Source organism: Grammomys surdaster, unplaced genomic scaffold, assembly GCF_004785775.1.
Source record: "Grammomys surdaster isolate TR1022 unplaced genomic scaffold, NIH_TR_1.0 278, whole genome shotgun sequence".
NCBI lineage: Eukaryota > Metazoa > Chordata > Mammalia > Rodentia > Muridae > Grammomys > Grammomys surdaster.
This window is the reverse complement of record NW_021604719.1, coordinates 1,368,933-1,386,305: the sequence shown is the minus strand read 5'-3', so window position 1 is coordinate 1,386,305 and position 17,373 is coordinate 1,368,933. Positions and strand designations below refer to the sequence as shown.

Sequence of the window (17,373 nt, the reverse complement as noted above, 5' to 3'; positions counted from 1 at the left end):
CTCAATACCAAATTATATTTGAGATTTTCAATGGTAGTATTTGCTAACATTTCATAGTATCCTAGCAATGACCAATAAAATTGAAAAGTTTTCAATTTAGGTGTAGATACCAGAGCACAAAGTGGGCTCCGAAAGAATGAATAGAACTTGAAGAGGAAATTAAGACTTATTTTCCCTTAAATAATAAGTTCATTTACATTACAGAGCAGCTGTAAGTTGCCAGCAAGGATGTAGGATACAGGGATGCCACTTTAGGCCAGAGGTGAAGTCTAGGTGGTGAGTCTGGAGTGTGATGGGATTCCTTTAATGGCCAACTAAAAAGTGTGAATATTAACACAATAACAAATGGGATCCCAGGGAAGTTTACTGAAGACTGTAGATATTATTATATCGTGAAGGCAACTTTGCAGAATACTTTAATTCTTGAAAACCCTTTCCCTACACAAATAAAGTTATTGAACACTAGTAAACGACAACACACTGAATGACCATTTTACTCACCGGACTCTGGAATTTTGATCTCACCAGGCACAAGAGCAGCTCCAGGCAGAGGTGCTGAGGTACAGGGCCAAAATCGAAGATCTGGAGGCAACACTGGCTCAGAAAGGGCAGGTAGGTGCTTGATGCTAGCTTTTCTGCAGTGGCAGCTGGTTCACTCCAACTCTCCTCTGGCTCACCCCATGCATGGGTCATACCCAGGACATGGCTTGGCTCACCACAGTGACCTTTCTCAGACTGTGTCAGAATGTAAACTATTCCTGTCCCTGGTGTTATTCTCCTAGGGTGCAAACCTAGCCACAGTGGTGAATGAAGGTGGGCAAGAAAGAGGTCAGCGGAAAAGGAGCCCAGTCAACTAGGCCTAGAGCTGTCACAAACCGCTAAGGCAGTGTGCTGCCCGCCCCGAGCTGCATTCTTTACCTCTGTGCTACATATATGGTTCTACATTTTAATGTTCTCCATTCATATGTATTGAGCCCGTGTGCATTCTGACCTGTTTCACTTTTTGCCTGTGTGGTCACTTCTGAGTCCCCAGAAGGCTGGTCCTGGATTATTCAGACTGGAAAAGGTAGAGGGTAGAAAATGACAATGGAGAGAGGACTATTTTTTTTCCTGGCAACAGAGTCTTTGAAAAAGGTGCTGGAAAGGGTGGGCGTAATTTACTAGAACCAGTTACCCTCTGCAGGCAAACTGGGTGGAAAGAACATGGCTCCGGCCAACTGGTTTGAGGACACATACTACTCCTTTCGTGGCACTCTGAAATGCTGACTGCGCGATATTCTTTGTCAAACAGGATTCACACTGGGTAGAAGATAAACAACTTTTCATTAAGAGAAACCAGGAGCTTTTAGAAAAGGTATGTTGGGCGCACCACCCTAGTGGGGCAGAGGAGAAAATGATGATCCAGGAGCAGCAGGGGGTGCTCTCAGGAGTGGCACAGGGGCCAGGGAAGGGGAGGCTCTCCCACTGCTGCTCTGTCCTCTGCTGCGTGCTCAACCGCATCCCATTACCTCCATCACCATCAGTTCAGTGGCCCTCGTGCATGGCTACAGACTCATGAGGACGTGATTCCTGTGCCCCACCAATCTGTTATCCACATATATGTACTGTATATATGCTGTGTGTCTATATGTGTGTGTGCTCACATACGCACATGAGCATCTCCTGTGTGGTTGTTCACCTGCCCCACCCCCATCCCCAAATCCTCACTGCACATGCTGTTTGTGTAAGAAAGTGGCAGAATATATCTGTGCTCCACCTTACACAGATTATATTCTCACTTTTAGACTTATTTGCTAAGCTTGGTTATTTCTTTTCTTTTACTCCTTAAAGGAAGGGATTGATTTTTTTTTTTTAGAAGCATCCAAAACAAAAACCATCATGTCCAGGAAACTGGTCAGCACACTAAGATATGTTTCTACCCAGTAGATATAATTAACCACAGCCTTTAGAGCTGAGGCAATTTAACACCATAGAACATCTCAAGGTTAAAAGTAACTTCTCCTCCGAGACATTCATTCTGTAGTGTAATGAAAGATTACAAACAAATCTTATACTTGACACAAACAGACATTAAAGGTTCCTGAATATAGGAAAGTATTCTGTGGACTAATTCAAAATACTCGAGAAGTTATTTAAGCCTTCTTTCCACCAATCTTTTCCAGCAAAAATTGGCCACTCTGCCCAGGTCAGAGTGAGAAGCATGAAGATGTGTTCATGCAGCCTGGAAAGGCTAGTGCAGCCTGCCTTTCTCCAGATGAGTCAAGACTGATGTAGGGAGGTGGCAAGTGCCCCAAGTTCAGACCTTAAGGCTCTATAACAATCTTGTTAGGATGGTCTGTTAGTACAAGTGCCTGGCTACTCAAGAGGCTGGGGCAGGAAGATCAAAACTGAAAGGTCTACTAAGGCTGCACAGTGAGGTCAAGGTTAGCTTAGGTAACTTAGTGAGACTATTAGAGAAGAAAACTGAAAAAGAAAATTCAGTGGTAGAGCACTTGCCTACAGCAGCTAAAGCTCTGAGTTCTGTCTCTGTTACAAAAAAAGAAAAAAGAAAAAGAAAAAAAAGAAAAAGATAGATAGAAAGAAGGGAGAAAAGAAAAAAGTCAGTCCCATTAATGAACTGAAATTTGTGAATGACTGTTTCATCAGTAGCCACCAGGTCCATTGATCTCCCCCAATATCTATTACAAATCCAATATATTGATCCAAGAGTCTAAGAACGACAATACCTTTGTAATCTGAGACAATTAAAAATTCATTTGACTACAGATGTTTATGATGAGGACTGGAGAGATGGCTGAGCATTTAAAAGCACTTGCTGTTTTTCCAGAGGACCTGAGTTCAATTATAGCACCTACAGCAGTAACAGAGCTAACAGTACTCATAACTCCAACTCCAGGGGCTATATCACCTGCTTATGAACTCCTTGGGTACTCACATCTTTGTGGCCATGCAAGCACATACACACACACACACACACACACACACACACACACACAAACATATGTGTAGAGAGTGGGAGTGCAAGTCAGAGACAGAAAGACTGACAGGGTGTATGGTGGATAACACCCTTATTTTTCATATTAAGGAATGTCACATGGCTCCTCACCATTGCTCTGCTGCTATTGTCCTACTAATCTCAGAGATGTCCAATGATGCATTGTTATAGTCCTTTATCATGCAATTGATTCTCAGTATTCTTCCTGATTTCCTTTAGTTCCTTGATTTCTTTGGTACAAAGAAGGATTTTTAGCTGTGTCTTCTAAATCAAAAACAGGAGTCTCTCTCTCTCAGACACATGCAAAAAAAAAATCCTATTTATTTTATGTTTTGGAAAATAAGATTTACTATACCGTGAAAGCCATTGTTTTTGCATTTTTATATTTAAGTTTTTAAACTGTCACTGTACATAATGATCCTCCCATAGTTAATGACAAAGAAAGGAGTACATAAAAATTATCAGATCCCTTAAGATCTACAGAAGTCTCAGACAGGAGCCCTTCCTAAGGGTAAGGCACATTGATGCACATCTGACTTAATCTCATGCCCCATGCATCCTCAGGTTGTATAGGATGCTCTTGAGAAAGTCATACAGGACCATAGTGTAGCAGTGTGTACCTATAATCCTAGTTGCTTGGAACATTAAGGCAGAAGGATCACTGGAGGCCAGGAATATGAAGCCAGCCTGATTCACATAGAAAGCTCCTGTGTTAGAAAACCAACCAATCCGTAGCAATAAGAAGCAGCACACAGTTCTACAGGACAATAAAGAAAGAGGTGCCATGTCTGAGTATTTGGGTTAGCAGAGGTTCATGTGGTGCTTAGAGCTTAGCATTCAGGGAAGAGAATGATTTTTCTCTGTAGTAAAGAAAATAGAGGAGTGTTTTCCAGGTAGATAAGGACAGAGAAAGCTCCTGGAATCACAGGGAGGATCAGGACTGTTTGTTCATATGTGCGTGTGTGTGTGTGTGTGCGTGTGCGTGCGTGTGTGTGTGTGTGTGTGCACATGTATGAGTGCATGTCTGCATGTTCACACATGGCTGTGCAGAGATGATACTAGTGATACTGAGTAATGAATGATCAGGTAGCGAACAGTTTTTCTAAGGGTTGGAAATCCATCTTATGGAGCCTCATGTCACTCTCTTCAGCAATTCTCAGTTTTATAGGTAAGAGCTATTTGAAACAGTTACGTATTTTAGAATTACTTAAAAAAATCCATCAGATATTATCACCATACAAAACATTGTATGATGGACAGGAATTGACTAGGTTGGAGCCAGAAATACATATAACTATTAACAGTAAAATTATTCCTGCATCAACTGGTATTTTTAGAGAGGACTGTCCATCTTCCTCATAAACACCCTTAAATCTATTATGAGCACACTGTATCTGACCCCCATGAGACATGTAAGTGTCTCAAATTCGCTGTCTAGAGGAGCTTTAGCCTTCATGTCAGAGAAAGGTTTTCCTCTTGGCATTTGTCTCTGTGCTTCCCCAAATCCGCTAGAAAATGGCTATAAAGAGAGCCAACCCTGCCTTAACCATATCTCCTTTGGGATTATTGGCATGGTCTACAGCAAGTCTTGCTCACTGAGTGGATGATTTGCAACCATATCCATGGTTGCTCCGCCAAGTGTTCCCTGCTGTGCTCACCTAACTCCAGGGTTTACTTTATCAGATAGAGAAGCAGGAAGCAGAGAATCACCGGCTACAGCAGGAACTTCAGGATGCCAGAGACCAGAATGAGCTGCTGGAGTTTCGCAACCTAGAACTGGAAGTAAGGAACTGCTGGTGTTAGTGATGGCATGGTCATGACTTGCACAGACCATGAATTAAGCATTTCAAAGTCACACTCTTATTTAGACCCCAGAAGTAGTCACGATAATATAACTTTGACCATCAAGCTAAATATCTTAGAAACATTACCTATGCCATGATTCTGTCTGGTAATGATGAGTCCCAAGCTTTTAAAGAAGCTTGGGACTGTCTTCACAGGGACTGTATTTTCCCAACAACTGGGTGACAGATTTTAGGAAATATCTTACATTTTTTGAACCAAACTTGAGGTGATTGTTTTGTGGTATTTGTTGTTTTTATATAAAACATATACCACATCTTCATCTACAAAATCTGGCTGAAGTTCTGGATGATGACAAATTCCTGTTTGAATTTTCTATAATTTTGCCACTGGTATTCTTCTTGAGATTATTCCAGATGTTAAAGTTAGCCATCAGGATGCTCCAGTGGAGAATAGTGACTGCCCCTGCAGCCTGTATATCTTCTGTATAAAGAATGAGAAGATCACATATGCAGAGGTTATTTGACACTGCAAACCTTCATAATAAGCTCACACTGTGATATCTGAAGGGTACAAATATTCATACTGTTTAAACTGCATCTCTACTTTCCACATTTCCCAGAACAAAAATCTTCAAGGATGGATGGCACAGTCTATAAATTTTTTCCCCATATTTTTAGTTGACTGCTTAATTCTCTTCCATTCAATTTAGTCGTGTACATCTTGAGGGTTGTTTTTCTTTTTTTTTTCAAATGACACGTTGATAAATGGCCAAAATATTATAAAGAGATAACTGGCTTAGCGTTTAATCAGTTGCTGCTTCTTTTTTTTTTCCTTCTTATATATTCCAAGGAGAGAGAGAGGAGATCCCCTCCATTTAATCTACAAATTCACCCCTTCTCAGATGGTGTGAGTGCGCTGCAGATCTACTGCATGAAAGAAGGTGTCAAGGTAGGCAGACATCAGATCTTTTGTGTGTGCAGACCATCAGGAAAGCAGGGGACTTCGAAAGGAAAGGCTGCTCATGGCGGCTCTGTATGTCAATCCCTAGATAGCAGAACGAAAATAGCCATATATCTATCAGAAAATCAATAGGGCATAAAATGAATGTTTAACAGATTTATAAAAGGTAATAGCAAAGAACAGAGATCGGTCATTTAGATCATAGGAACATAAAGAATGGTGTAGGATCAAAATATTCATTAAAGTAAATGATATTAATTACCTGGGGGAAATATAAATAAACTGTGTGCTTCAAGAAACATAATTCAAGTTGGCCTGGTAGAACTTGTCATGAGTCCCTTTATTGAAGCTTCCGAGGTACTGTGGAGTTTTGGAGTGAGAAGAGACTTTTGAAGTCCTCCAGTAATTGCTGCTTTTGATGGATTTAATTATGGGAAGACTTTTTCCCTTTGGGGAGGGTCTTAGGCTTCAGAACATGGAGTTTACTAGATCAAATGTGGCTCTTCCTTCAGCACTTAGTGGAACACATTTTAAATATTAAGGTTGAGATGATGTGGTTCTGTTCCCCAGAAAATAGACTGCCATGCAGTCCTCATGAAAGGCATGAGGACTTCCTTCTGATATAGAGCTGGGTTGCCCCAGTTGTTTCTAGTTGGTCCCTTAACCTTCTGCATGGCTCTTCCTGCTTCTACTGAGCTGCCCAGTGTACCTGCTTTCGGTGTTCTTCTTTCTGCCATCTCTGTCTCTGTCTTGAATGCATCTCTTTGATTTTGCAGGATGTCAACATCCCTGATCTCATAAAGCAGCTTGATATCCTAGGTGACAACGGGGTAAGTCGTGCATCAATTAAATATGATGGGAGTATGAATTGGCCTGAACAGAGTTAAGAAATCTTTACCAGTGCGTCAAGTATAAAATGATAGCAAGAAAGACAGTGTAGCTAGCTAAGCATATACCTCCACAGAGAGAATACCACAAGCCCAAAGCAGACAATAGCAATGACTGGAAGGTAACTGAGAAAGAAGATGTGGTAAAGGGCTTTTCATTGAAAAGGTTCAGGTTGGAATGCAAACTACATCTGCAGTGATTACAGCTAATTACCGCCTGACTGGTGCTCACAGGCATTCAGTGTAAAATTAATCAGTCAGGCTGTCGGAAAGACTGCTAAACACTAGAGTTGTTGGCAGCCTCATAAAATGAAGCAGGAGGCTATAATCCCTTTTCTTAACAGCTCTCTCAAAGTAGGGCCAAGGCCTGTTAATTCAGAGGCAGCACCACTCACAGTGTCATAAGGTGAATGGCTCACCTAGGACATTGAGGCATGTGCGCCATTTTCCCCTTGAAAATTGTAACCAGTGAAACCTTGTCAGAACTGATATGGGGAGTAAGCTTGATCTTTATTCTGGGTTTTCTTAGTGTGACTTCTAATGAAGTGTGTTGTACACTCAGTCAAAACACTAGACTTTGCATGAACTTTTATGGGGATGTGCAGAGGTGATTTGCATGCATGCTCTGTTCATGGCACACATGTTTTCCATGGTGTAAATGTCATGAGCATTTTCACTTTATCCTCTTTCTCTTGTTATTCACAGAACCTAAGGAATGAAGAACAAGTGGCCATAATTCAGGCCAGCACTGTGCTGTCCCTGGCAGAGAAGGTAATGAGTGAAGTGTGCATTTCTAGTCATCCAGTGTTGTTGAGCTTGGTGTCTGAGGGCAGGGCAATGCAGCACCTACCCCTGTGCACCCAGCCTTGCGTTATTGAATATCTAATAAATGTGATTCAACCCCAGGAACATGACAATAGACAGAAGTCTATCACTTTGTGATGGATAGATTTTTTTTATTTTAAAATCATCTGTAAAATATGACATTCATCAACATGGAAAACCTTCTCAGCTACATTATTCAAGCAATCCTAGAAAGATGGGAAGCCAGCAAGAAGCTTTGCTGAGAGCTGGTGAAACTAGTTGCTCCAGTCACAAGCTGTTCCTTTAATTTGTGCATACTCCATAGAATCTGTGGCTTGGGCCTGGGTGATGGCAGCCTCATTCAGAAAGCCCAATGACATTGGTGTACTGCTGACCCCTTGTGTCTACACCTGGTAAATGACAGGTGGAGAGAACCAACACAGGGAAGCCAGATTCCTGGTTGTTCCCAAATGTCTCAAGAATGAACCCAGAGCCAGGTGTGATGATACAAATCTGTATTCATAGAACTTGGGAAGCAGAGAGGCAAGTTCAAAACCAGCCTGGTCTACATAGCAAGAATCTTTCTCAAGAAAATTTAATTAAAAAAAAGAATCTGCACATAGCAGAGAGTCACAAGCACATACTTGAATAAGATGAAAGTTTTTTTTTCATATATCCATTCAAGATGCTGTCTTAATTCTAAAAGGCATAGCAATCATGTTAAAAGTAACATAAACCCTGAGCAATACTCAGTTCTTTTGAATCTGAAATCAAATTCTAGAGGTCAAATAGCATTGTTCTATTTCTCAAAACAATAACGTAAAGACAAAGCAGAGGGGTAGATAGTTCTATGGAATTAAAATACAAAATATTGAAATTATCCATTTATTGATGTCAATTTAAGCAAGCCACATTTATGTGTTCTAACTAAAGGCATTTTGCTGATCACTTGGAAAATTTTAATATTGACTTAGTATCAAACAAACGATAAAAAAAACTAATGTCAGTTCTGCAAAATGTGAAAATGGTTGTTTTGTTTGTTTTCAGGTTTAGAAAGGCCTTACTTTTCTGTCTGAAATACATGTGGAAGTGTTTGCCTTTGGAATGAAAGAAAAGTGAGAAGTCACTGTTTAAGGACCCATTTCCCTCAGAATTTAATTAAAAACCTGATTATGTTCTCTTTCCTTTCCCTAGCAGTTTAATAGCATCATATTTTCCCTACAGAAGGTCCAGAATTCAAAATTTACCAATAGTCCTTCATATTAAAGCCTTACCTACTGATTCCTTAAGCATCCCTTCCCTCCAAACTCTCTATATATTCTCTCCTTTTTTCCTATCTCTATCATTCTCCTTCATTCTCCCTCTCTCTTTCTTCTCTCTATCATTCCCCATCTTCCTCCTTTTTTGTCTCCCTCCCTGTCTCTCTTCTCTTTTCTTTCTTTATTCTCCACTCTGTTTCTCTCTGTCTCTCTCTCCCTACCTTCTTCATGTGTGTGCACATGAGTGTGAGTTCCTGTGAGTGTGCATGCATGTGTGTGTGCATGTATCCATTCCTGTGTGTTTGTGTGTGTGCATGCATGCATGATCTGCTCTTCCTAACTCTTCAATTAGTCCTTTTCCCTGAAGTCTTTACCTAAATGCTCATATTTTTCCTTTCCACTTCTGCATGATTATCATAGCTACTGCCCTTCTTCTTATGTAGGAAAGCTTTCCTAGTCCATGAGGGCCAGATAGACTATTGACATATCTACAGTGACCATGTTTCTGCTCCCTGGGTTTTGACTATTGTATTTAAATTGTCAAACTTTGGTTTTCCAACTGACCTACCTATCTTAGTTACTGTTTTATTACTGTGATGAAACATCATGACCAAAACAACTAACAAAAGAAAACATTTAATTGGGAGCTTGTTTACTGTTTTGATTGGATGGTTAGTCCATGACCATCATTGTGAGGAGTGTGACCTTCAACAAAGCCACACTTTCTCCAACAAGGCTACACCTTCTAATCCTTCCCAAATAGTTCCAATATCTGGGGACCACACATTCAGACATATGAGCCTGTAAGGCTCATTCTCATCCAAACCACTACACCTCATTCACCCAGGATGGGTGATATGATCTTTGTTCCTCCTCCCTTTATTTCCCCTATTTCAACCCAAGCTGCTAGAGAAGAGATGATGAGTAAATGTTTACTGAAAAAGTAAGTGAATGAACACATCCACGCCCTAAGCAACAGCACCGTTTGTATCATCCATTCTGGTGTTTATTTAACAATAACAGTCAGAGCATTTTACTCAGTTGAAGGCACGAGGGTTACAGTTCTTTAATGTGATGTAGAATTGCCCTGCTTTGAGACTGCAAAGAAAGGTTGGGCTGATTCCATGAAAGGAGTGACCTATGGATGTAAAAGCAGGAGAACTAGTCTTATGTGCCTCATTAGATCCATGAATATCTCCCTGGTTCCGAAGTGAGTGTGGCAAAGTCTGCTAAAACATAGTGAACACCTGCAGAGTGCTTCTTTTGAACTGGACTCTTCTAACTACTGAATTATTATTATTAGGTATTATTATCATATTTTCATCAAGGATTCAGAAACACAGAAAAGGTGGTTGCTCTGCCCAAGATGATAATTGAATTAGTTAGAACCCAGAGTCCATCTCCGCCATTCACCAAGTGCTTGTCTAGTTCAAGAAATCCTTAAACAAGCTGTGCAGAGCACCCAGGAGCTGGAATACTAGAACTGTAGTGATCTAGTTCATGCCTTTTCTCATGTCTTTCTTGCATGACCATATCCAGCTAAGCAAGTAACCGGGTAATAGCTCTATGTTAACACTGTGGTAGAAAGCAAGGGGCTGGATGAATAAAGCCACACTTGCCCTAGGAGCTCATGATTGTGTAATCAATTTTTGTGCTGACCTTTGCAAGTCAAATTAAAGTCACCTACACCACAGGGACTCTCATTTGATTCTATTCTTAAGACTATAAATTTAGACAACAGTTGGGATCAAAGTGTATGCCTAGACAAAATTCCAACAAGACAGTCCTATGTGTCTTTATACAGAAAGCAGTGGCTTTAAGTGAGAAAGCATAGTGGGTACAGATCTGCACCACACACTGCATATACCATCATTGTTTCTCGCATCCAGTTTACAGGTGCCTGAGTTTCCATTTACAAATGGTAACCTGCCTTAGCCACACAAATAGGAGCAGGAGCCAACATGTAGACCTGCAGCTCACAATGGCATCATTGAGGTTTGCAGCGTCTGAAACAGAATGCATGATTTGAAACAGAGGCTATTTCTCAAAGATAAAGAGGCATCAAATAGAGGGGTCAGGAAAAGCAATACTGTGTACAAAACTACAGCTGTTGACTCAAATGTCCTTAAAGAAGTATATAGCCAGGTGTATAGTCAGGGAGATGAGAGATTCACAGGTCTGCTGTCATACTATATCTTTTGTCTTTCTTCATAATCTCAGTGGCTAAGGATGGCTGGTCATGGCATCTCTCCAAAGGCTCTAGATTAAAGAATTGAGCTTGAAGTGCCATCCCATGTGCCCATACTGAAGAGAAATTAAATCTGACATTTTACTTCATACAATATACTGTCACCTTCCATTTTTTAAAAAATTGCATCATTATTAGTATAATTTGATATACAAAAATTTATAATTCAAGGGACATTGGGCTACCTTTCAAAGCCACCTAGCACAGAAAAGCTAAATTTGAACAGGAGCCTAGGAGGCTCCCTCTGGTACTCTCACATAGCTATGCTCAATCACAGATCCATTCGGTCTAACCTGGCACTTACCTTTCTGGACAGCCATTCAGACCATTGGCTCAATTAAGCCATGTGTAGGGTACTCGCATACAATAGGACACAAAGACCATGTGCTTATTAACACACATCAAAAGCGTACATTCTGAGTAGTATGAAATACATTCTCTTTGTGTGATTTGTTTAAAAGGCCTTCACTTACCACATTACAGGAATCATTTTCATAGATGCAAATTTTACTCTAACTAGGAACACTCCCTAGGACCCTTTAACCTTCAGTTTAACATTGTGGTCCTTGGAATTTCCTTCCAATTTCCCCCAAACATCCTTTACTTTTCTGTTATACTTCAGTTCCCAAGAAATATCCCCATGAGTACCAAAGCTTTGCTAATCGTATTCATCACCAAAGCCTCAGAAGCTGACATGTAGTAGATATCAGAGAACATTTGCTGAATTAATGAGGCATGGAAGATGGTAGCATTTTGTCTAAACTCCAAAAGATAAAAATGCATTAAGTTTTTACCAAAGGTTTCCATCAGCATCCAGACACACAAAGGATAAAACCGAGCACTCCAGGGAACAGCCCACAGAATTGATACCACATTGAACAATCACAACAAACATTTCTGTCTTCTTAACCCTTTAGTGGATCCAACAAATTGAAGGAGCAGAGGCTGCCCTGCACCAGAAAATGATGGAACTGGAAAGTGATATGGTAAGCCTAACGAGAAAACATTGTACAATAATGGGAAATGAACATTGCTTCTATGTTTTATCTGGAACTCATGGGAGTTTGTAACTGCCCTATTGATTTGTGTACAGACTGTTGGACATATTTCTCATAAGTAGATGACAACCTCCAGCTGTAGTATCCCCAAAAACATACTGTACACTGGTAATATTTATAAAAACTAATGTTAAGAGAAATTAAATTAGATATTTTCCCTCAAGCTGAATATTTTTTTTCGGCTATAAATAATCACCAAGTAAAAATTACAGACTTGTTGAGTATAACTCTGCTTTTAAGAATACACAAACCTATTTTGCATCCATTAGGATAGCTACTGTCAAAAAGGTAGAAACCAACAGTTGTTAGTAAAGATGTGGAGAAACAAGAACCCAGGGCCTTGCTGTCATATGAAATAGTACAGATATGGGAAATGGCATGGAGGTTGTTTTAAAATTCAATAGAATTATATGACCCAGCATTACAAAAAAAAAAGCTTAAGTTGGAGTGTGGTGGGTCACAGTGCACCCACTTACATTGTGGTATTATTCACAGTAGGTAAAAGGTGAATGTAGCTAATGCTAATGTACCTCCTTTGAAAGGATGAACAATGTTTGGAATACATATGTGTTAGTTTAGTCCAAGATAGCTGTTGTACTCAGCATTCCTTTTGTCTGGAGCTCCCTCCTTACCTTCTTCCCTAACACCTCTCACTCTAATGTAGTCATTATTGGCAAACAAGCATTCATAATGTCTGGTGAAAGACACAGTGTAGATGAACAGTGGTGACATTAGGTAAAAAGAGCTGCCACAGACTGGCAAGCACCATTATTTCATGGATATGATGGAGAGAGTCATAAAACTTATAGGAAATGAAGGCACAGTATGGTTGTTAAGGGTTGAGAGGAAGAAAAAACATGGAGTTGTTAAAAGAGAGAAGTTTCTCTTTTGCAAAACTAAAATCTTTTGGACACTAATTTCATAAAAATATGGATGGATTTCACACTATAAATATGTACTTTAATGGTTAAAATGTTAATTTTTTTCATGTGCATTTTAACACAATTTAAAATAGCCTATCACCAAATGTGGAAATTAATAGGTTGTTAACTTGCAGCATGATGTATAATCTTATAACAAGACATCATGGGCCAGGCAGTGGTGGTGCACGCCTTTAATCCCAGCACTTGGGAGGCAGCGACAGGCAGATTTCTGAGTTCGAGGCCAGCCTGATCTACAGAGTGAGTTCCAGGACAGCCAGGGCTACACAGAGAAACCTTGTCTCGAAAAACCTTAAAAAGAGAGACATCATTTAAATGATCTTTGCTGAAACAAATATAGTAGGTTTATATCAAGTGATGAAATTCTAAAACAAAATTCTATTGCATGTTATAGAATGTAACAGTTTTAGATATCATAATATCATGTACAGAATTTATATTTTATCAAGAAATTAAGATCTATAGTGAAACATGAAAAGATTTGTCTGGGTTGACAATGGCCATCGGAATCTCCTTCAATACAAACTACTAATGCGATAGTCAGCCTTTATGCAGCTCTTACAGCACTGGTACCCAGTGATGGTCAGGAAAGCTCATAGCAGCATTACCACATACTCTCAGAAGTGAGCATAGCTGAGCTATCAAACATCCAGTCACCTAGAAAGAGTTCCTTACTGTTTACTCAAGCTCCTGAAGAAATGACTGATTGATGTGCACGTTGAGATATGTTGCACCCCAAAAGAAAGCTTTAACTAGTGATGACAAGATGGCCGTGCAGTGAAAGATGTACAAGAATTGATGACATGTGAGGAAACTTCAGATTTGTCTCCTAACTCACACTAGCTTTGCCACAGGGCCAATAAATACTCATCAAATGGCAGTGGGCGGAGTCACCCTGGCTCTTTAAAATGTCCTTCATCTTTGTATCAATTAATTTGAAATAGTTAACTTTATCATATAATGTCACCTTGTTAAATCTCCTAAAATTTTTAGAAAAATATTCTATATCAATACACAGCTGTCCTTTGTGTCCTCAGAGAACTGGTCCCAGGACCCCCTGGAATCACCGATGTCTACAGATGCTCAATTTCTTTTTATAAAATGCCACAACTTTGTATATAATCTACACACACTCTCTTATGTATTTTTAAACCATCCCTAGATTATTATTACGTACTACTCTCATTTATAATGTAAATTATTTATAAATACCTATTATACTCCATGTTTATAAGGGATGGTGAAAGCAAATTTTATAGTCAACAGATGTTCCTTTCAATTATGTTCATTCCAAGGATGGCTGAGGTGTAAAACCAGGAGAAATGAAAAGCCAAGTGTACTTACACAGAATTATTATTTAACAGTCACCATGTCAAAATCCATCCTTAATTACCCATTTTCAGACTGACTTAAAAGTCACTAAGAGCTTTCCACATGGTTATGCCTTTTATCATTCTTGCTATTGATTTTCACATTCCCTGTCTGAGACTGATGGCTGAACTAATTTCTTAGCAGAAGAAAACTACAGTTCTACGAACCTAGTAATTTTTCTCATGTAATCAAGAACACATTCATCTGTGGAACTTTCATGTATCACTTTGTAGTTAACTGAGCTTCCTGTCTCAGTTTTTCAATGTGACCCTTTATCATAGGAACAATTCTGCAAAATCAAAGGCTACCTGGAGGAAGAACTAGACTACAGAAAACAGGCTCTCGACCAGGCATATATGGTAAGTACCATAAGGAACTAACATGCCCCTTGTTCATCACTCTCTACAATAATAGAGCTGAGGTGACCTGTCTAATTTGGTATTCAATGTAGTTGAATACACACAACATGAATACACACAGCAGTTATTAATTGTTACTTCAATTTTGGAACAAAAATCCCAAGGTTGTTTCTAGTATAATATTCTTATGTCTTATACATAATTCTAATTCATTCTCAAATTAAATGTATACCATTAGGTAATTAATATTTAAATGTAGGACATACTGAATGCCAGTGTAGATCCAACAGGGACTTTATTAAATCAAGTATTATCATTTGGGACTCGAATGTAGTAATAGAATAATAATGAATTCAATGCATATTGTACATATTTTAACTCATTTACTTCTTAAAATAACCACCGAAGTCACAGGTAATCTTATTATTCTTTTTGCATATGAGGAAAGCAGGGTTATAGAAGAAAACCTTTGCCCGAGTTGGTAGAAGAGTAAGCTGTAATGTAGCTCTTACTTCAGGACCCGTGGCCTGATTTGGACCCACAATTGTAGGCACAGCAAGTGAGGCCATGGTGCTGCATGGGCTGAGCATCTTACTCTGTAGATAATTGTACTTATAGAAGCTCACAACTTGTTTCTCCCCTTTCTACAAAATGCATACTGCACCACTCCTGACATTGGACTACAGCTCTACTTCTTTACTTATGCCCCACACCCTCACTGGGTCACAAGAATGAACCAGAAGACAAAGGACAGACTAGCGGAATAGTTCCAGAATTGCTAGCAGAGGTTTTCATAATGCTCTTAGAACTCTGGGGAAAAGAGTGAACCGCTGATTCCCTGTTTGGATCAAAGATGGTTTAGTTTGTACTCTCCAGATGTGTAAGAGATTCTTGTATTGTTCAATGGGGAAACAAGAGAATGGGAGTTGGCCACAGGCTGAAAAATAAAACACAAATTTCTTTTACCCACTCCTTACCCTTTTAAAAACCCTTGTCTCTCCTGCCTATAAAAAGCAAAATTAAGTTGGGCTCCAGAAAGAAACTACTGAGACCTCATTCAGAAAGCTGTATTTAATTTTCAAAAAAAAAATGGAATATATTTGGTCCAGGAACAGTAGACAAGCATCCCATCAGGTATTTGCAACTCACTTCCGATGAAATTATGGGGAATACAACGATTGATTTAGGCAACTGTATTTGAGATGAATAACATATCCACACACACACACACACACACACACACTCTCTCACATTCACAAACACACTTACACACACATATACTCTCACACTCACTCACACATACATACACTCTCACACTTACATAGATAAGGGCAGAGGGAGGGTGAGGGAAGGAGAGAGAAAAATTATATATAGTAGATAATTTATCAATCAAACAGAGGACTGAGAAAGACTTGAACAACCATAAACCTCAGTATAACTATCGAAAAGAAGGGGACCAGGTGCTGGGAAGATGGTTCAGATGCTCAGGTGCTTGTCATTTAAGCATGAAGCCCTGATTCCCAGCTTTGAAGTAAAAGCTAGATGTGGTGATGTGCACTACAATCCCATTGCTAGGGAAGCCAACATAGGAGTAACCGAGTGACTGGCTGGCCAGACACGTTAGCCAATTTAGTGAGCTACAGTGTCATTAAGAAACACCAAAGACAATGGTGAAAGTTACTAAAGAAGAAACTGATGCCAAGCTCTGGCCTACACACACACACACACACACACACACACACACACACCAGGACAACTCCAAAATTGTAGGCTACTTTTGAATTGTATTTCCCATTTTTTTTCAAGGAAAAGGCATGGAAATCATAAGGCATTTTCAAGTACAGAGAATTGTACTTGAAAATACAGAAAATGAAATATTGACATATTGAAAATGAGATAGTTTTGATTGAAATGTATCTCCAATTTCAAGTACTACTTTCCTACTTACACTTATTAATACTACATTGGCCACTATGACATATGCTTTTAACCAGCAGCAGGGTTGTCAAGGAGGAAGGAGAATAAACCCATCCCCATCTACATTTGAAAAGCAAAGGAGATATGGGAGTGTAGTCTCTATAACAGAGGCTCTGCTAAAGATAAACGTGAACAGGATCCCAAGAAAGAAAATGACTTTACTTACAGAGCAACCTGTGTATTGTGTGAATGGCATTTGTGCTATCTCATAAAGAACGAGTCAAGCAGAAGACACTCGGAAACTGAGATCCCCTGAGACCAAAGCACCAAATCCCCATCGCACCCATCCACACACTCTCTCCCCACACCACACCTAAAGGCTCAGTCCCAAAGTTAGACTTTTCTGATTCTATTTGCCAGAGAATCCAGGAACTAGAAGCTACTTTGTACAATGCTCTGCAGCAAGAAACTGTGATCAAGTTCGGTGAACTGTTAAGTGACAAGCAGCAAGAAGAGCTGAGGACGGCTGTAGAAAAGTTAAGGCGGCAAATGCTGAGGAAGAGCCGGGAGTACGACTGCCAGATCCTCCAGGAGAGGATGGAGCTCCTACAGCAAGCCCACCAGGTGAGGACCAAGCCCTGCATCCTGCGCAGGTCAGTCCTGAGCATGTGGGACAGGGCAACACATACTCGATATAAGAATGGAACTGTGGACGAATTAAACTAATAACTGTTTCCCATCACTCAATATAGGACAGCAGCTTGGTAA

At 39.8% G+C, this 17,373-nt stretch overlaps 1 protein-coding gene across 3 annotated transcripts in view; it reads left to right on the top strand.

Annotated features, from left to right (window-relative positions):
- Nucleotides 1-17,373, top strand: part of Jakmip2 (janus kinase and microtubule interacting protein 2) — a 151,880-nt gene that overhangs the window by 119,536 nt on the left and 14,971 nt on the right. The window contains exons 11-19 of one of the 3 annotated variants that reach the window (XM_028777173.1): nt 529-612; nt 1,292-1,354; nt 4,679-4,777; nt 5,651-5,749; nt 6,538-6,591; nt 7,354-7,419; nt 11,877-11,945; nt 14,611-14,688; nt 17,026-17,229. In XM_028777173.1, the coding sequence (XP_028633006.1) occupies nt 529-612; nt 1,292-1,354; nt 4,679-4,777; nt 5,651-5,749; nt 6,538-6,591; nt 7,354-7,419; nt 11,877-11,945; nt 14,611-14,688; nt 17,026-17,229 (816 nt within the window). Of the gene's footprint in view, nt 1-528; nt 613-1,291; nt 1,355-4,678; nt 4,778-5,650; nt 5,750-6,537; nt 6,592-7,353; nt 7,420-11,876; nt 11,946-14,610; nt 14,693-16,990; nt 17,230-17,373 lie in introns of all 3 variants that reach the window. The other 2 variants (XM_028777172.1, XM_028777175.1) reach the window with 2 other exon arrangements.